This window comes from Pan troglodytes, chromosome 1 (assembly GCF_028858775.2).
Source record: "Pan troglodytes isolate AG18354 chromosome 1, NHGRI_mPanTro3-v2.0_pri, whole genome shotgun sequence".
In the NCBI taxonomy this organism is placed as follows: Eukaryota; Metazoa; Chordata; class Mammalia; order Primates; family Hominidae; genus Pan; species Pan troglodytes.
This window is the reverse complement of record NC_072398.2, coordinates 190,424,417-190,444,531: the sequence shown is the minus strand read 5'-3', so window position 1 is coordinate 190,444,531 and position 20,115 is coordinate 190,424,417. Positions and strand designations below refer to the sequence as shown.

At 40.4% G+C, this 20,115-nt stretch overlaps 1 protein-coding gene across 6 annotated transcripts; it reads left to right on the top strand.

The window, feature by feature from the left end:
- Positions 1-1,831: 1,831 nt before the first annotated feature.
- ZNF684 (zinc finger protein 684) lies at positions 1,832-19,469 on the top strand. Of its 6 annotated transcripts, none has more exons than XM_009454988.5 (6): positions 1,832-3,011; positions 3,958-4,033; positions 4,367-4,405; positions 11,796-11,922; positions 12,840-12,935; positions 17,864-19,469. In XM_009454988.5, exons 3-6 carry the CDS (start codon positions 4,391-4,393, stop codon positions 18,760-18,762), a joined length of 1,137 nt encoding a protein of 378 aa, XP_009453263.1. In that variant the 5' UTR covers positions 1,832-3,011; positions 3,958-4,033; positions 4,367-4,390; the 3' UTR covers positions 18,763-19,469. The 6 variants fall into 6 exon arrangements, with proteins under 6 accessions (XP_009453263.1, XP_063638173.1, XP_513358.3 ...); XM_063782103.1 differs by having other exon boundaries at positions 11,749-11,922; XM_513358.8 differs by lacking the exon at positions 3,958-4,033.
- The last annotated feature ends 646 nt before the right edge of the window (positions 19,470-20,115 follow it).

Here is a 20,115-nt window from a genome sequence, read left to right as displayed (position 1 = left end):
TTTTTTCCTGACATTCCTATGTGAACTGTATACCTGAATAACTACATAGTACATGATATGAAGTTCCTCTTTATAGGAATAATCCAGCTGCTAAATGACAAAGGAATGATAGAATTAGAGTGTCCCTTTTTTACAACCTCTAAAGTTGTGGTATGATCATAGCTGACTGCAGCCTCAAACTCTTGGCCTCAAGCAATCCTCCCTCTTCTTCAGCCTCCCAAAGTGATGTGGTTACAGGCATGAGCCACTGTGCCCAACGTATGTACTTAATTTTTTTAAAACTCTAAAAGAAATTGCATTTATGAGAAAATTGATAATTTAAACAATGACTCAATGTTTGATGATGTTAAGGAAATATTGTTAATATTTTAGATGTGATAATAATATGGTTTTTTAAGTCTTTATTTTTATTGGTGAAATTATATGCTCTGGGATTTGCTTCAAAATACTATGCAATGGGGTTGGGGGTAGAGATGAAACAGAATTGGCCCTGAGCTGATAATTATTGGAGTTGGGGGATGGATACATGGAAGTTCACCACTATTCTTTCTACTATTGCATAGTTTAAAATTACCATAATGAAATGTTTTGTAAAATTAAATGCCTAATTTTTGGGTTGCACAAAATACATACTGTTTCTAATAAAAATACACAAGTAATTTGGTCCAAAATACTTTAGATATTAAGATGTAATGAATTTATTCTACTACCCATGTCTTTAATATATGTCCTTTCTGTTGAGAGACAGGAGAGGGGAGGGAAGGGGACGGGAGGGGAGGCAGAGAGAGAGAGATGTGTTTATTGCATAGAAAATGCTAGTAAAGTCAATGGGTACTAATATCACTTGATCTTAGCCAAAAGGCTGAGAAGCGATAATGGCTACTAATATCAAGCCAGTTCTTAATGGTGCCAGGCAATAGTACTACATTTCCTTAATCTATTCACTTGCTCACATTCATAAATCATACTTTATCGAATCTCAGATGCCATTGATTATAAATTGTATTATTATTTTATGTACTAATAAAAAACAATGCTCCTGATTAAACTATGGAATGCCATCACTTGTAAGACAGCAATTTCACAGATGTTAAAATATGAAAAAATCATGTTTCAAAATCATCATAATACAGTATTCATCTTTTCTGTCAAGTCTAAAATACTTTCCCCCATCTTCATTTCAGCTTCCTATTTCACTGGGAAAATAGAAGCACTCAGAACAGGGCATCCTCTTTCTCCTACCACCATATTTGTCCACCTGTTTGGATCTGTACTTATAAACTCTGCCTCCCCTTTTATTTCAATGGAGATGAATTATCCATACTCTTACTTAGAATGATCCCTGTGATTGTGTACTGGATTCCATCCCTTCTCTTCTCAAGGACATTCCTCCGAGTAACTAGCCTGTCTATCCTGAATTGTGTATTTCCCGCCTCTACTGGATCTTTTGTTTTATTTTATTAACTAATTCATTTATTTGAGACAGAGCCTCGCTCTGTCGCCCAGGCTGGAGTGCAGTGGTGTGATCTCGGCTCACTGCAACCTCTGCCTCCCGGTTTCAAGTGATTCTCCCGCCTCAGCCTCCCAGGTAGCTGGGTTTACAGGCGTCTGCCACCACGCCCGGCTAATTTTTGTATTTTTAGTAAAGACGGGGTTTCACCATGTTGGGCAGGCTGGTCTCCAACTCCTGACCTCAGGTGATCTGCCCACCTAAGCTTCCCAAAGTGCTGGGATTACAGGCGTGAGCCACTGCGCCCAGCCTAGATTCTTTTAATTAGTACATAAACTTACTATAATTTCTTCCATCTTTTTTATTTTATTTTTTTGAGACAGAGACTAGCTCTGTCGCCCATGCTGCAGTGCAGTGGCGGGATCACGGCTCACTGCAGTCTCTACTGTCTGGGCTCAAGCGATCCTCCCATCTCAGCCTCTCAAGTAGTTGGGACTTCAGGCGGGTGCCATGCCAGGCTAGTTTTTTATTTTTTGTAGAGATGAGGGTCTCACTATGTTGCCTAGGCAGTTTCAGACTCCTGGGCTCAACCAATCCTCCCACTTTGGCCTCCTGAAATGTTAGGATTACAGGCATAAGCCACCACACTCAGCCCCATCTTTGAATTAAAAAAAAAAAATTAGAACATGTGGAAAAACGCAACAACAACAAAAGATTAACAAAATCCCTATCCCATGATAGCCTTATTTTTCTGCTCACCTTAAAAACAAAACTTCTTAAAAGTATTGCGTATATTTGCTTTCTCCATTTCCTCTCCTCCCATCCTTCCCTCCAACTCCTATCAAATTTTCATCAGACTTTATCAAACTTCCACCACTGCCAAAATGGCGTTTCAACATCACTGGTGACCATTGCTACAGTGGCCCATTCTTAATTCTCATTTTACTTGACCTATGAGCAACATTTGAGACAGTGGGTCACTCCCTTCTTGAAACACTTCCTTCCCTTGGTTTTGCAGATCTAAACTCTCCTACTTTTCCATCTACTTCATGGATTATTCCTTCTCAGTCTTCTTTGTTGGATCCTCTTCACCTCTCCGACTTAACCTGGTGCATTGCTAGAAGAAACCCTGCTGAGTAAGAGCAAATTTTTTTTAGCATACCGCTGATTTTACTTTCCAGTATTTAAAAATGCTGTGTATCCTTTTAAATGAAAACGACTTAAAAAGCGTGGCTCTCAGGCTAGCAATAGAGATACCAACCCGGGAATCTCCGCACCACCCCCCAAGAGGAAGCAGCGTCTGACGTCTTCCGGAAACGAGCTCCACTGGCCTTATGGGAAATGTGGTCTCCGACGGATGGCCTACACCCGGGAGGAGTCCAGGAACTCTAGGTGGACAGTTACTTCCGCACACGCGTAGTAGGACGGTAGCCGGTATTCAATCTTCAAATCAGCGCCGCGGGAAGTGCTGGCGGGGCTTGCTCCCCTGTCTCTGGACGACGCTGTGACTGATCCCAGGCTTGGAGCCGGAGCTGCGAGCGAGGCAGTGAAAGGGTGGCAGGTATGGCTTTGCTGGACTCGGAGGACGTAAGAGAAAGGCGGGGACTGGCTTCTAGGTTTACCCTACCGAAGATAAAACTTTAGTCTCCAAGCGCAGTGACTTCAGGTTTGGATATGTGGGTCCTGTTCAACTCGAGTAGCTGAGAGAAAGCAAGAGTTGGGCTCCGACTGGCACTGGGTAGATGTCCAGGGCTCTGGTGGGACTGGGAGAGGCTCAATTTGCATTCCTGCTCTTGTAGGTCAAGGTCACTATGTAGGAGTCTGTTCATCTAACTGTACCTTTCCTGGTTCCAAGAGCATAGTTGGCCCGACTGGAGCCTGCGACAATTTTAAGCCATGTCAAGGGATCCAGTGGAAACTGTAAGCTATTTCAAGGGATCCAGGAAGAAAGCATTCTTGAGAAACTGCTATGGATTAGAAGGGTATTCTCAGCAATCATTTGAAGTAAATGCTATTACCATTTTGCATATGAGTTAACTGAAGCTGAAAGGTGAAATTACTTGCCTGGACTCACACAGCTTAGTAAGTGGAAGAACTGAGATTCAAACTCAGATACATTTTCTCCAAATTTCATTTTTTTTTTTTTTTTTACAGTATAGCATTCCTGCATAAAACAGAGTTGGGTTTATTCTCCTGAAATATTTGAGCAATGAATGCTGAGTAAATTTCGATTTGTAGTCATTTTGTAGAGTCTCTTGTTGTATCTGCAGATCTTCCAGTGCAGACTGTGTAAATGAAGATGTGAGTCCCCGGTTTGCCCATTATACCCTTTCTAGAGCCCCAGCAGTCTAAGCTCATAGGAGATGGCGAGTTTCTACAGAGAAACATTTGGAGTTTAAACTGAAGGATCCAGCTTAACAAAAAAAAAAAAAAAAAAAAGTGTTCCTGGGTCCCTGAATCCAGCCTTCTCAAGAAAGCCCAACCTAATTTGCAATCTCTTATCCCAGCTTCAGAGTAGAAACCAGAGAATCACAGGAAGGAATCATTTTTAGACTTACGGAGCTTCAGAGACCAAGCTTTTAAGTGAGTCAACTCATTCATTATTTCTTCAGGATAAATTTCTGGGAGGAAAAAAAATAACTGTTTCAAGAGGAACCACTTGGTGCTAGATCAGTAGGACAGAAACATGTAACATCCTTATCTAAGCTCCATATATTCCTAACAATCACAAGTAGAGATCTGTGCTTATGGAACATGGACTTTTCTGTCTTGCTAGAAATGTCATTCTCCCCCACTAGGTGGCATTTTCTGAGGCTGCAGTGTGGGTATTATGGTCTGATAGAGCAGGGTTCTACTTTGCATGCAGTCCTGGTATCTCAGGTCTTTCTATTCTCTTCCCCATTTCTACTTTCATAGATTTCTGTGTAAGAGCTGCAGAAAATGATCAGCTTCCAGGTAAGGTATCCATCTATTCATCCATTTGTTTAAATCTCCCAAAAATCCATATGATAAAAAGGAAATGTATGGTCAGGAAAAATGTAAACCAAATAAAAGATCAAGTCTAAAAGGAAATTTAGAAGATTGGTAAGTTGATATTCAAGTCATAGGGTTTGCAGATGGTTGGAACAAATTTGAGCTGCAAATGTGTACTCAGTCTTCCTGGAAATCATAGTAAATGGATAACCAGCCAGTTAAAAAGTATTGGCATTGCTGTGAAGATAAAGCAAAATTATTCTCCTTGTAAGTAAAGTTTTTCCTGACACATTTCTTTGAAGAAAATCTTTTCTAATGAGTTTTCACATAGATAACATTAGAAATAACATTCACAGCAGCAGCCTGCGATAAATACAGCATCAGGTTTCCTATGACTTTCTTAGAGTATTCCCTAGAGTAAGAACATAGTGCCAAGCAGCACTAAATGAACTCAATTTATAAGTCCAGGTATGTGGCCTTTTTAATGCCCACCTGGATCCATAAGTAAATCTTGTACCTTTTCCAGTCTCTAGCTATCCTGAGCATTTACTCTTCTATATGAATTTTAAGGTCATCAAAATAACAAATATTGTCAAGGTTCATAAAGCAGTATGTTGGGTATTGTTTTTTTTTTTTTTTTTTTTTGAGACAGAGTCTTGCTCTGTTGCCTAGGCTGGAGTACAATGGCGTGATCTCAGCTCACTGCAACCTCTACCTCCCAGGTTCAAGCGATTCTCCTGCCTCAGCCTCCCAAGTAGCTGGGATTACAGGCATGTGCCACCACGCCCAGCTAATTTTTGTGTTTTTAGTAGAGACGGGGTTTCACCTTGTTGACCAGTCTGGTCTCGAATTCCTGACCGCAAGTGATCTGCCTGCCTCAGCCTTCCAAAGTGCTGGTAGGATTACAGTTGTGAACCACTGCTCCCGGCCAGATATTCTTATTAGGATTGCATTAAACCTAATAGGTTAATTTGGAGAGAATTCATGACTTTTCAATGAGTCCTATTTATTCAGGTTTTCTTATAGGTCTTTTATTATAATTTTTTTTTTTTTTTTTTTTTTTGAGACAGAGTTTCACTCTGTTACCCAGGCTGGAGTGCAGTGGCACAATCTTGGCTTACTGCAACCTCCATCTCCTGAGTTCAAGTGATTCTCCTGCCTCAGCTTCCTGAGTAGCTGGGATTACAGGTGCCCGCCACCACGCCCGGCTAATTTTTGTATTTTTAGTAGAGACAGGGTTTCACCATGTTGGTCAGGCTGGTCTCGAACTCCTGACCTCAGGTGATCCACCCATCTCAGCCTCCCAAAGTGCTGGGATTATAGGCATGAGCCACCGCACCCGGCCATTTTATTATAATTTTATAGGTTTTATAAGTTTCTTATTGTAATTCCTGTACATTTCTTATATTTATTCTTACATATGGTTTTAGTTGCTATTGAGAATGAGGTAGGCCTTTTTTTCATTATCTCTTCTAATTGGCTATTTTGGTAAATAGAAAAATATGGACTTCTCTTGGCTGGGCATGGTGGTTCATGCCTATATTCCCAGCACTTTGGGAGGCTAAGGTGGGAGGATTGCTTGAGGCCAGGAGTTCAAGACCAGCCTGGGCAATATAGCAAGACCCCATCCTAGAAAAAAAAAATTAATTAGCATGGCATGATGGCACACACCTGTAGTTCCAGCTACTAGGTAGGCTAGGGCAGGAGGATCTGTTGAGCCTAGAGGATCAAGGCTATAGCTAGCTATGGTCACAGCACTGCACTCTAGCCTGGGTGACCCTGTCTCTGAAGAAAAGAAAAGATGGATTTCTCTATGTTGAATTTATATCCAGCCAATGTACAGAACTCTTGTTAGATCTAAGAGTTCTTTAGTTGATTCTTCTATTTCTTAGGTAGACAATCATACATTCCAAATGGAGTTTTATCTCTTCCTGCCCAATATTTATACCTTCCCCCATATTTTCCTTATCTCATTGCAATGGCCAGGACTTCTAGTCACTGCAGTTTTGAATAAACAGCCATCCTGTGGTATCCATGGGAGACTGGTTGCAGAACTCCTGCAGATCCCCAAATCTGAACATAATGAAGTCCCACAGTACAGTTGGCCCTGTGGAACTCAAGGATAGGAAAAGTTGGCCATCCATATTCATGGGTTTTGCATGGGAGGAATACTGTATTTTTTTTAATCTGCATTTGGTTGTAGATGTAGAACCTGCCAACCAAGGGCCAACTATATTCATTGCAAAAAAATCTGAGTGTAAGTGGAACCAGGCAGTTCAAACCTGTGTTGTTCAGGGGTTAACTGTAATTGCTAGCCAGAAGTCTTTTTTGTCCTAATTTTAATGGGAGTCCTCCCAGTGTTTCACCGTTTCCTCTTGTATTCTAGTAGATAGTTGTTTTTTTTTAATTTTGTTTTTAATCAAGTTAAGGATTTTTAACTTGCAAAGATTATTTTAATAACTAGGGACTTTTGGCCTCATACCCTTTTTTAAAATAGCTGTCAGTAATGTAATATATCTTGCCACCCTTAATATACCAGTTTAGAGAATTTTCAGTGCATTTCCCAGTACTGAACTATCTATACATTCCTGGAATAAATCCTTCCTAGTCCTAACTTTTTCATAAAGGGTGAGATAGTAAATATTTTAGATTTGAAGGTCATACAGCCTCTGTGGCAACTACTTAACTCTGTCCTTGAAGCTGAAGTAAATGAATGAGTGTGACTATGTTTCAATAACATTCTGTTTACAAAAACAGGAGGCCAGTCCATGGGTTACAGTTTGCTAATCCCTGCTGACAATGGTCTTAACTATCTCTTTTGTGGTAGATATGTAACTACTTGTCTTTAATTTCGGTGCTTTTAACATTTATCCCTTAAACATGATTTTGGAATTATGGTTAAAAGGACATATTTTAGCTGGGTGCGGTGGCTCACGCCTGTAATCCCAGCACTTTGGGAGGCCGAGGCGGGCAGATCACGAGGTCAGGAGATCGAGACCATCCTGGCTAACATGGTGAAACCCCGTCTCTACTAAAAATACAAAAAAATTAGCCGGGCATGGTGGCGGGCACCTGTAGTCCCAGCTACTCAGGAAGCTGAGGCAGGAGAATGGCGTGAACCCGGGAGGTGGAGCTTGCAGTGAGCCGACATCGCACCACTGCACTCCAGGCTGGGTGACAGAGCGAGACTCCGTCTCACAAAAAAAAAAAAAAAGAAAAAAAAAGGACATATTTTATCATGTAAAAGTATCCATGTGTTCCTATTTTATTATGCTTACATGCATCTGGCATGTAAACCTTACAGTCTCAGTAACATCTTTTTTTTTTTTTTTTATACTTTAAGTTTTAGGATACATGTGCACAATGTGCAGGTTAGTTACATATGTATACATGTGCCATGCTGGGGTGCTGCACCCACTAACTCGTCATCTAGCATTAGGTATATCTCCCAATGCTATCCCTCCCCTCTCCCCGCACCCCACAACAGGCCCCAGAGTGTGATGTTCCCCTTCCTGTGTCCATGTGTTCTCATTGTTCAATTCCCACCTATGAGTGAGAATATGCGGTGTTTGGTTTTTTGTTCTTGCGATAGTTTACTGAGAATGATGATTTCCAATTTCATCCATGTCCCTACAAAGGACATGAACTCATCATTTTTTATGGCTGCATAGTATTCCATGGTGTATATGTGCCACATTTTCTTAATCCAGTCTATCATTGTTGGACATTTGGGTTGGTTCCAAGTCTTTGCTATTGTGAATAATGCCGCAATAAACATACGTGTGCATGTGTCTTTATAGCAGCATGATTTATATTCCTTTGGGTATATACCCAGTAATGGGATGACTGGGTCAAATGGTATTTCTAGTTCTAGATCCCTGAGGAATCGCCACACTGACTTCCACAATGGTTGAACTAGTTTACAGTCCCACCAACAGTGTAAAAGTGTTCCTATTTCTCCACATCCTCTCCAGCACCTGTTGTTTCCTGACTTTTTAATGATTGCCATTCTAACTGGTGTGAGACAGTCTCAGTAACATCTTATGGCACTTACGTTTACTTTGTAGAGTCTAATAGAGTGTAAGATCCCTGAGAGGAGTAATAATTTTATTTCTTTTGATATCTCCAGTATAGGGTTGGTAGAGCCTCATTAAATATTTTATGAGTGAACAAATAAGAATATGTAAGTGATATTTTTAAATAGCTTTATTGAAATATAATTATCATACCACAAAAGTGACCAAATTAAAGTATATACAGTCAGCCAGGTGCAGTGGCTCATACCTGTAATCCCATCACTTTGGGAGGCCAAGGTGGGCGGATCACTTGAGGTCAGGAGTTAGAGACTATCCTGGCCAACATGGTGAAACTCCATCTCTACTAAAAGTACAAAAAAAATTAGCCAGGTGTGGTGGTGCATGCCTGTAGTCCCAGCTACTCAGGAGGCTGAGGCATGAGAATCACTTGAACCTGAGAGACAGAGGCCACAGTGAGCCAAGATCACACTACTGCCCTCCAGCCTGGGCGACAGAGCAAGACTCCGTCTCAAAAAAAAAAAATAACAATTGTATACAATTCAGTGGTTTTTTAGTGTATTCACAGAGTTGTACAGCCATCACCACTATCTAATTTCAGAACATTTTCATCACCCTAAAAGCAATTCCATACCCTAATTAGCAGTCACTACTCATTTCTCCCTTTCCCTAGCACTAATCTACTTTCTCTTTCTATGGCTTTTCTCTTCTGAACATTTCATACAAATGGAACCATGAAATATGTAATCTTTCATGACTGGCTTCTTTCACCCAGTACAATAGTTTCCTATTTTTCTTTTTTATTTATTTATTTTTTTGAGGCAGGGTCTCACTGTGTTGTAGCTTCAACCTCCCAGACTCAAACAGTTCTCCCACCTCAGTCTCCCAAGTAGCTGGGACTACAGGTCCATGCCACCATACCCAGCTAATTTTTTTTTTTATTTTTGTAGAGACTGAGTCTTGGTATGTTGTCCAGGCTGGTCTCAAACTCCTGGGCCCAAGTGACCTGCCTACCTCAGCCTCCCAAAGTGCTGGGATTACAGGTGAGAGGCATGGCACCTGGCCCCATACAGTATTTTCAAGGTTCATCCATGTTGTAGATGTACCAGTGCTTGGTTCTTTTTTTATTGCCAAATAATATTCCATCATATGGATATACCACATTTTCTTTATCCATTTATCAGTTCATGGACACCAGATTATTCCACTTTTTTGACTATGAATAACTCTTACTATGAACATTTGTCTGTGGGTTTTTGTGTGGACAAATGTCTTGAATTCTCGTGGGTATATACCTAGGAGGGGATTGCAGGGTTATATGGTTACTCTATGTTTAACACTTGGAGAAGGCTGGGTGCAGTGGCTCATGCCTGTAATCCCAGCACTTTGGGAGGCTGAGGCGGGTGGATCACTTGAGGTCAGGAGTTTGAGAGCAGCCTGGCCAATGTGGTAGAACCCCGTTTCTACTAAAAATACAAAAATCAGTGATGTGCACCTATAATCCCAGTAACTCAGGAGGCTGAGGCAGGAGAATTGCTTGAACCCGGGAGGCCCCACTGCACTCCAGCCTGGGTGACAGAGTGAGACTCCATCTCAAAAAAAAAAAAAAAAAAACACTCGGAGGAACTGCTAAACTCTTTTCCATAGTTACATAGGCTGGGTATGGTAGCTCATGCCTGTAATCCCAGCCTTTGGGAGGCTGAAGCAGGAGGATCACTTGAAGCCAGGAGTACAAGAGCAGTCTGGGCAATGTAGTGAGACCCCATCTCTAAAAATATATATATATATTTTTTTTGAGACGGAGTCTTACTCTGTCACCCAGGCTGGAGTGCAGTGGCGCAATCTCGGCTCACTGCAACCTCCGCCTCTCGGGTTCAAGCAATTCTCCTGCCTCAGCCTCCTGAGTAGCTGAGACTACAGGCGCATGCCACCACACCCGGCTGATTTTTCGTATTTTTAGTAGAGACGGGGTTTCACCATGTTAGTTAGCCAGGATGGTCTCGATCTCCTGACTTCGTGATCCACCCGCCTCGGCCTCCCAAAGTGTTGGGATTACAGGCGTGAGCCACCGCACCTGGCCCCCAAAAAATATTTTTTTAATTGCCTGGGTGTGGTGGCATGTGCCTGTAGGCCCAGCTACTTGAGAGGCTGAGGTAGGAAGATCGCTTGAGTCCAGGAGTTGGGTGCTACAATGACCCCTGATTGCACCACTCCACTCCATTCCAGCCTGGGTGACACAGCAAGACCCTATATCAAATAAAAGAAAAGAAAAAAGAAAAAACGTAGTTGCTGCACCATTTTGCAATCCCAGTGTACAGGAGTTGAGTAACGTACAAGAGTTTCGGTTTCTCCACATCCTTGCCAACACAGGTCATTGTCTGCCTTTGATTTTAACTGTCCTCATAGAAGTGAAGTGCTGTCTCATTATGGTTTCGATTTGCATTTCACTAATGACTAATAATTAATGATTTTGGGAATCTTTTTTCTTTTTATTTTTTTTTTCTTTCTTGCTTCAGTTTCAGACCCTAATGTTGAGCATCTTTTCATGGGCTTATTTACTATACACATACCAACACAGATACATACATACATACATATATCTATGTCTATATCTATATATAGATATATAGATATATTTTTGGAGAGATGTCTCTTTAAATCCTTTGCCCATTTTTAAATTGTGTTGTCTTTTTATTGTTGATTTTTTCTCCCCTCCCCCTATTGTTGAATTTTAAGAGTTACTTATATATTCTAGATACAAGCCTCTTATCAGATATATGATTTGCAAATATTTTCTCCCATTCTGTGGATTTTCTTTTCACATTCTTGGCAGTGTCCTATGGAGCACAGAAGTTTTAATTTTGATGAATTCCTATTTATTTTTTATTTTGTCACTTCCACTTTTTCTGTCATATTTCACAAATCACTGCCTAATCCAAGGTCACAAAAAACTTTTTTTCTGTTTTCTTCTAACTGTTTGATAGCTTTGTTTCTTACTTTTAGCTCTCCGGTCCATTTTAGTTCATTTTCTTATATGATGTGAAATGGGTGGGGAGTTCAATGTCATACTTTTGCATGTGGATGTCTAGTGGTCTCAGTACCATTTGTTGAAAAGACTTCTTTTTCCCCTGTTGAACTGTTCTGGCACCAGTTGGATATGTTTAATAAGATTTTTGTTACTATCACAAAGCATATTTCCGAATCAAGCATGTAATCATTATAACTGATTTTCTACAAACTCGACAGTGAACATGATATGATATTAAGGAACTGCCTTGATTCTCTTGCAAGTTCGCTAGTGATGCACACTTTAGTTTGAAGAAAATGTGCTGTTACAGGAATCAGTGACATTCCAGGATGTGGCTGTGGATTTCACTGCAGAGGAGTGGCAGCTGCTTGATTGTGCTGAGAGAACCCTGTATTGGGATGTGATGTTGGAGAACTATAGAAACCTCATCTCAGTGGGTAAGGACAATGAGTGGTAACTTTTCAGTGTAATTCAGTGTATACTAATAGTGCTCATTTTTTAAGACTTGGGAACATTTGCCAATTGTGGTCGCTCATGCTTATAATCCCAGCACTTTGGGAGGCAGGAGAATTGCTTGAGCCCAGGATTTCAAGACCAGCCTGAGCAACGTTGTGAGACTGTCTCAACAAAATTTAGCTAGGTGTGGTGGCACATGCCTGTCGTCCCAGCTACTTGGGAGGCTGAGGTAGAAGGATCGCTTGAGGCTAGGTGTACCACTGCATTCCAGCCTGGGTGACAGAGTGAGACCCTATCTCAAAAAAAAAAAAAAAAAAAAAAAAAAAATCGTATGAAAACTGTGAGCATTCTGAAGCATTAATCAGCTGGGCCCTAAATTTTAGTTGTCAAAGATTCTGAGTCCCCTTTGAGCTTCACGTAGTCTGCTTATTCTTCTACTTCCCAGATGGAGGAGAAGGGTCTGTTCTGTTATTATTATTTTTTTTTTTTTGGAGGGGGGAAGGAGTCTCGCTCTGTCACCCAGGCTGAAGTGCAGTGGTGCAATCTCGGCTTCACCTCCCAGGTTCACGTCATTCTCCTGCCCCAGCCTCCCGAGTAGCTGAGACTACAGGTGCCTGCTACCACGCCCGGCTAATTTTTTGTATTTTTAGCAGAGACAGGGTTTCACTGTGTTAGCCAGGATGGTCTCGATCTCCTGACCTCATGATCCGCCCGCCTCAGCCTTCCAAAGTGTTCGGATTACAGGCGTGAGCCACCGCGCCCAGCCTGGGTCTGTTCTGTTTTAAAGGCTGCTTGTTATCCTTTAAAAATCCTGAGACTCAAGGAGGCAACCCAAGTTGTGAGCTGGTTGTTTGCCTAGTACTTTGGCCCCACTTCTATGTTGTTTTCCCACCAACAGGATGTCCAATTACCAAAACAAAAGTGATCCTCAAGGTAGAACAAGGACAAGAGCCATGGATGGTGGAGGAAGTGAATCCACACGAGAGCTCTCCAGGTGAGTGAGAGAAATTCAGATGGGGGTGTGTGGAGTTGAGATCCCCATTGGTCAGTGAGGGACAGGAAGTTCTGAAATACTCTTAGAAGCACCTCTTAAAAGCCACACACCTTTAACGTAACATCATCAGCCAGCTCCCCAAAAGCTGCCTTCACCCTCATTCTCCCCACATGTGCCCTTTCTCTTTGCTCAGCTGTTGTATGGAGGGTTGTCCCTCTCCTGTCTCCTCAGGCTTCTCACACTGCCTGTTTCATCTAGGTCCTTGCTTTGTTTATGTTCTCTTAATTCCTAAAACCCTCATTATTCTTCCCTTCTCAACATCGATCTTTTTCTATATACATAGTCCTTATAATGAAGTTAAATTATCTGAATTTGAGGCGTTACTCTACCAATCACTGTCTAACCTTAAGCAGATTATTTTGTAGCATAATTTTCAATTTTCTTTATTTATAAAATAGGAACATTAATCCTTACCTCAGGTTTGCTGTAAAGATTATATGAGGTAATACATGCAAAACACTTCAAATAGTTGGCAGATAGTAAATGTTCAGTATATGCTAATTATTTTTTTCAAAACTTTTAGGTACATCATGTTCTATTTTATTTTCCTTTTGTTTTTTCTTTAACTTATTCCTTTTCTTGCATCATAAATCCCATCTTGCATCTTTCTTCTCCCTGATAATTTGGGATATGTCTTGTAGCGCAACTTTCTGTTTCACTTGGTAATATTGATAACTTTTTGAAATTCCCCTCCAGCTTTTTGTTGTCTTACTAATCTGTTCTCACCCTTTCTTACTGCTTATTCACCTTTTGCTCAGGCCTTCTCTTCCATCTTCTTAACTTCTCTCTACAATAACTCCCTCAGAAGCCTCATCACTCTGAAGACTAAAGTTACTTGTTTTATGCCAACTCCAGCATCTTTGCCTCACCACTTTTCATTCCCATAATTTTACTCTACCTGGCCTTCATGGTAATTAATTTTTTTATTTCTTCAATTGTCACCCTTAGCTTTATATCACAATAAATAATAATGAATGGCCCCCTGCTTTGTAGTCTCAAAACCACTGCATTAAGCAATTTGATTTTTTTCCTGTTAATAGTTTCTCCTTAAATATGATACTAACTTATGGCCTATGATTTCAGCGATTAGTTTATTCAAGACTGATTCAAAATTAAATTTTCCCTTTCTGCAGAGTTCACAAAAGAACTCTTTCAAATGATTGACATATCTTTCAAATGATTGACACCAATTAAATATATTTCAGATTCCCTGGGACCCCAACTTCTGTTGACATAAACCAAATGACTTTTTTTTTAGAGACAGGGTCTTACTGCATCGCCCAGGCTGGAGTGCTGTGATGCCATCATAGCTCACTGCAGCCTTGAACTCCTGGCCTCAAGCAAGTCTCCTGCCTCAGCTTCCCAAGCAGCTGGGACCACAGGCACATGCCACAGTCCTCGGCTGAATTTTAATTACTGATATTGTATCTAGACTGTTTATGTTACTGTCTTACAAATTACATTCTATTTTCTAGTTTACATTAGATATTTCTACAAGATTTATCCAAATTATTTCTCTTGTCACTCTCCTGGAAAATGTAAATTATCCCCTTTATAACCTGTGTTGTGATATTTAAATGGCTTTTAATGTCCTCTATAACGTGGTCCCATTTTACTTACCCAGAATTATCCATCTTTTTTTTATTCCATGGAAATTGGCCTTTTTAATGTCCACTATATACAGTTTTCTTTTTTTTTTTTTTTTTTCGAGACAGAGTCTTGCTCTGTTGCCCAGGCTGGAGTGCAGTTGCAAGATCTGGGCTCACTGCAAGCTCCGCCTCCTGGGTTCACGCCATTCTCCTGCCTCAGCCTCCCGAGTAGCTGGGACTACAGGTGCCCACCACCACACCCAGCTAATTTTTGGTATTTTTAGTAGAGACGGGGTTTCACCACGTTAGCCAGGATGGTCTCGGTCTCCTGACCTCATGATCCTCCCGCCTTGGCCTCCCAAAGTGCTGGGATTACAGGCGTGAGCCACCGTGCCCAGCTTATATACAGTTTTCTTCTCTGCATCAATCCTTCTGATTCTGGTCTGCTCCTAAAACCAGCATTTTCTTAAGTCTGAGTTCAGCTTTTCCTCTTTCATTGTAACTCCAGTCTAAATTAATCTTCACTTTCTTTGAACTCCCAAGCCAATTCTATTATGACTCTGTCATGAAAAATTTACATATACTGTCTTGGATATATTTTTTTAATGCATGTGGCTTTTAAGGCCTGTTTTCTTTTTCTTTTTTTTTTATGATAGTGCCTGAAGAGAATGACCTGTTTTATGCAGAGCACATCATGGTATCCAATGAATATTTTATTAATTTATTGTTATAGAGCCAGACATTGTGGGGGATGTTTCTTTTTTTATTTTTCTTTTTTTTCAGTATCCCTGTCATAGCAATGTGGGAGATGTTTCTTATTCTTCCATTCAACAAGGCTTTTAAAAATGTTTCCTGAAAAGGTTCAAAGGAAGCAAAAATCTCATTACCATTTTCTAACTTATGAAAGGTAGTTGGAACAGCAAAACATGTTCATATTAAAATATTTTCCCTGGTGGTTTACTGGTTAGGAAAACAATATATAAATAAAAAGTAAAAGTTTTGTTTTCTTGTTGTTGTTTGTTTGTCTTTTTTTGAGACAGAGTCTCGCTCTGTCGCCAGGCTGGAGTGCAGTGGCACAATCTCAGCTCGGGTTCAAGTGATTCTCCTACCTCAGCCTCCCGAAGAGCTGGAACTACAGGCGCCCGCCACCATGCCTGGCTAATTTTTGTATTTTTAGTAGAGACACGGTTTCACCATGTTGGCCAGGATGGTCTTGATCTCTTGACCTTGTGAGCCACCTGCCTTGGCCTCCCAAAGTGCTGGGATTACAGGTGTGAGCCACCGTGCCTGGCCCAAAAATAAAGTATTTTAAAATTCAACAAATGAGTATGAAACATTTCTTCAATGCACATTAACTTTGCAGTTTTGTTCTAATTAACTGTCAAAATGAATGGTACAGACAGCAGCAGTGACTATCTTAGAAATTCATAGAAAATGGAGCTTAAAGTTTAAAGTATGCAAAATTTGGAGAAGTCTTTTTTTTGAGGTCATGGAACAGTGGTTCCTCCCTAAAGAGTATCTAAGTTCTAGATAGGACGAGAGGAGATAAGGGGGGGTGCAAATGAAGGTGGAGAACGAACATGAGCAAAAGATTGAACTTAGGAATCTAGAATCCATGGAGTAGAAGGTATTTGTTGAGGACTAGTGAAATGCATGCTTCCCATGAGTGAATTCATATCTTGCATAATTTTGTTTGCCAGGCTGATTATGTTGAATTTTTCAGTGGATTATTGTTGGTAGAGGTAATGCAAGATGCTGCTTCCCATCGGTTGAAATAGAGCGGAAAGAAGAAAGGAACCAAATCCCCAGAGTCAGAACCACTCTATAAAGAAATGTGTACCAATGGCTGTAGCCCACTACTCAGTCTAGCTCCGCAGAGAATAAGGCATAGAGAAAGAGGCTTGGAGTATTGTACTAACACTCCACATGGAGGAAAACTTAAGCGTGGGGAATTATGACCCCCTCTCCCCAATTTTTTTTTAATGGGAACAGATTTGGGATTTATAGTGTTTTGAGGATAGTGAAAAAATGTGAATTCAAGAGCAAAGCAGCTTGCTGAAGACTGGTTTGTTAGATTGAAAGAGGATGTAAAAGGAGTATTTGCCAAATAGAAGTATGACAGGTATTTGTCATATATAGAAACTCAGCCAGAATAAAAAAATAATAGCAAATAGACAGAATCTGTTTGCTATTATTATCCCAAGCTAAGGATGATTTACTCTTGGATGACTTGCTGGACATTTGTGTTCCTGGGCTTACAAGTACAGGTACAAATGAATTCTAGCTCTCAGTAGAGCTGGAGCCATGACTACAGACATGCTTCAGCTGTGGTTTGCTTGGGGTTAGAGGACTGGAGATTTGAGAATGTTTCTAAAGGAAACTGATACTGTGCAGAATGATTAAGAGGAAAAAGACATAAGTGAGAGAAATAGATTTGAGAATGTTTCTAAAGGAAACTGATATTGTGCAGAATGATTAAGAGGAAAAAGACATAAGTGAGAGAAATAGGGAATTATCCTACCAATATTGTCTAGAAATTAATTATGTAGTGATTTATATAACTCTGCCTGTTACCACCTCCTCCAAACCTAGTCTGTTCTCTGATATTTTCCCTTAATCCCTTTGCCTTTGTCTCCTTTTCTTTTTTTTTTTTTTTTTGGAGATGGAGTCTCGCTCCGTCACCAGGCTGGAGTACAATGGCGTGATCTCGGCTCACCACAACCTCCACCTCCCAGGTTCAAGCAATTCTCCTGCCACAGCCTCCTGAGTAGCTGGGACTACAGGCATGTGCCACCACACCTGGCTAATTTTTGCATTTTTAGTAGAGGCCAGGTTTCACCATGTTGGCCAGGATAGTCTTGATCTCTTGACCTCATGATCTGCCCACCTCGGCCTGCCAACGTGCTGGAGTTACAGGCATGAGCCGCCATGCCTGGCCTATCTCCTGTGTGTTTGGTTGTCCTATCCATTAATCAGATCTCCACAATGGGTCTTCTTCATTTTATGAGCTAACCCTGCACCCTCGTTGAGCAGCCTTTTGACTTCCTTTGTACCCTCACTCTACCTTGTGCCTAATTTACTGTCTTTCCACAGGTCACAAGTTAAGGCATCTGCTCCCATTCCCTCTTCAGCAGTTTTATTCTTAAAGCTCAGGAGGAGTGAGGCAAATATAAGATTTCTTTCAGAATGAGATACTGTATTTGAAATTATAGACGTTTTTCTCTATAACATGTTGATGGGAAAAAGTAACTAGGAATGTTTTGTTGTACTCCTTTTTAGAATCTGACTACCCACTTGTTGATGAACCAGGGAAGCATCGGGAAAGCAAAGACAATTTTTTGAAGTCAGTTTTGCTCACGTTCAATAAAATTCTGACTATGGAGAGAATCCACCATTATAATATGAGCACAAGTCTTAATCCAATGAGAAAAAAATCATATAAATCGTTTGAGAAGTGTTTGCCACCTAATTTAGACTTACTTAAATATAATAGAAGTTATACTGTAGAAAACGCTTATGAATGCAGTGAATGTGGGAAAGCCTTCAAAAAGAAGTTTCATTTCATTAGACATGAAAAAAATCATACAAGGAAAAAACCTTTTGAATGCAATGACTGTGGAAAAGCCTATAGCAGGAAGGCACACCTTGTAACTCATCAGAAAATTCATAATGGAGAGAGACCCTTTGTGTGCAATGATTGTGGGAAGGCGTTTATGCATAAAGCCCAACTCGTGGTCCACCAGAGACTTCACACTGGAGAGAAGCCTTATGAGTGCAGTCAATGTGGGAAAACATTCACTTGGAACTCCTCATTTAATCAACACGTGAAATCTCATACACTTGAGAAGTCATTTGAATGTAAGGAATGTGGGAAAACCTTCAGGTATAGTTCATCCCTTTATAAACATTCCAGATTTCATACAGGAGAGAAACCCTACCAGTGTATCATATGTGGCAAAGCTTTTGGCAACACATCCGTGCTTGTTACACACCAAAGAATTCATACAGGAGAGAAACCTTACAGATGTATTGAATGTGGCAAAGCCTTCATCAAGAAGTCCCATCTCCTCAGACATCAGATAACTCATACAGGAGAGAAGCCCTATGAATGTAACAGATGTGGGAAAGCATTTTCCCAGAAGTCAAATCTTATTGTACATCAGAAAATTCATACATAATATTCACTTTATGAATATGAGAAGGCCTTATTAAATATTTGCTAAATCTTATTAAATACTAAAGAATTCATGGTGAGAAGTCTACAATTTAAATGAATTTGGAAGAGTAGATTCCCATAAAAAACAATCAATGCCAATCATGTTCTGGAAGTGATAATAAACTTTTTACAGAAAATATGACAGAAAACAACTATAAATAATAGAGCATAAAGCTTGGAAAGTAAGCATAACTTAAATAATCAAAGAACCAGTGAAAACTACATTTGCCATTCCTGACTTTTAATTTTTATAATAAAATAATTACGCAAGTGTGAGTTTAAAATATATGCTTACACATTATATTAAAGTATGCCTATTAACAGTTTCTGCAGTAAACAACATTTTTTCTTCCAGTCTCAACATACATAATTAATCAAGTGAGAAAATGTGTTTTAATATGTCATATGAATTTCAGTGATATTTTCATCCATTTTCTGGCACTTTTAATGGGCATGACAGTGTTTCTGAATCTGAGTCTCCTTTAATTATACAAGTGAAGACTTCTTATTAAAATTAATATAAAGATATTTTCCTATGTATGTAAATACCAGAACAAAAAACAAGACACTAATTGAGGAGAGAAAGGCACTTGTGTTCTGTATTACAGTAAGTATTCAGTTGAGGAAAAGAATTATTTAAATATGTAAATAAATAATTTGCACTTCAAATATTTCTGTTTTGCTTTTTCATTGATATATCTACGTAAGCTGTAAGGATAGCTTAAGTGGTTTTGTGTTTTTTGTTTTTCTTTTTTTTGAGACAGAGTCTCACTCTTTCCCGCAGGCTGGAGTGCAGTGGTGTGATCTCGGCTCACTGCAACCTCTGCTGCCTGGGTTCAAGCGATTCTCCTGCTTCAGCCTCCTGAGTGGCTGGGACTACAGGCACATGCCACCACACCTGACTAATTTTTGTATTTTTAGTAGAGACAGGGTTTTGCTCTGTTGGCCAGGATGGTCTCGAACTCCTGACTTCGTGATCTGCCCACCTCGGCCTCCCGAAGTGCTGGGATTATAGGCGTGAGCCACTGTGTCCGGCCAGCTTAAGTGGCATTTAACTGGGGTATCATCTGTATTTTATTTTAATTAAGTAGGCTCTCATGATACTTTGCAACTTTTGGGGAGAGAGTTTTGGGGATTTTGTTGTTTTGTTTGTTTGAGGCGGAGTCTCACTCTGTCACCCAGGCTGGAGTGCAGTGGCGCGATCTTGGCTTACTGCAAGCTCCGCCTCCCGGGTTCACGCCATTCTCCTGCCTCAGCCTCCCGAGTATCTGGAACTACAGGCGCCTGCCACCAGGCCTGGCTAATTTTTTTTTTT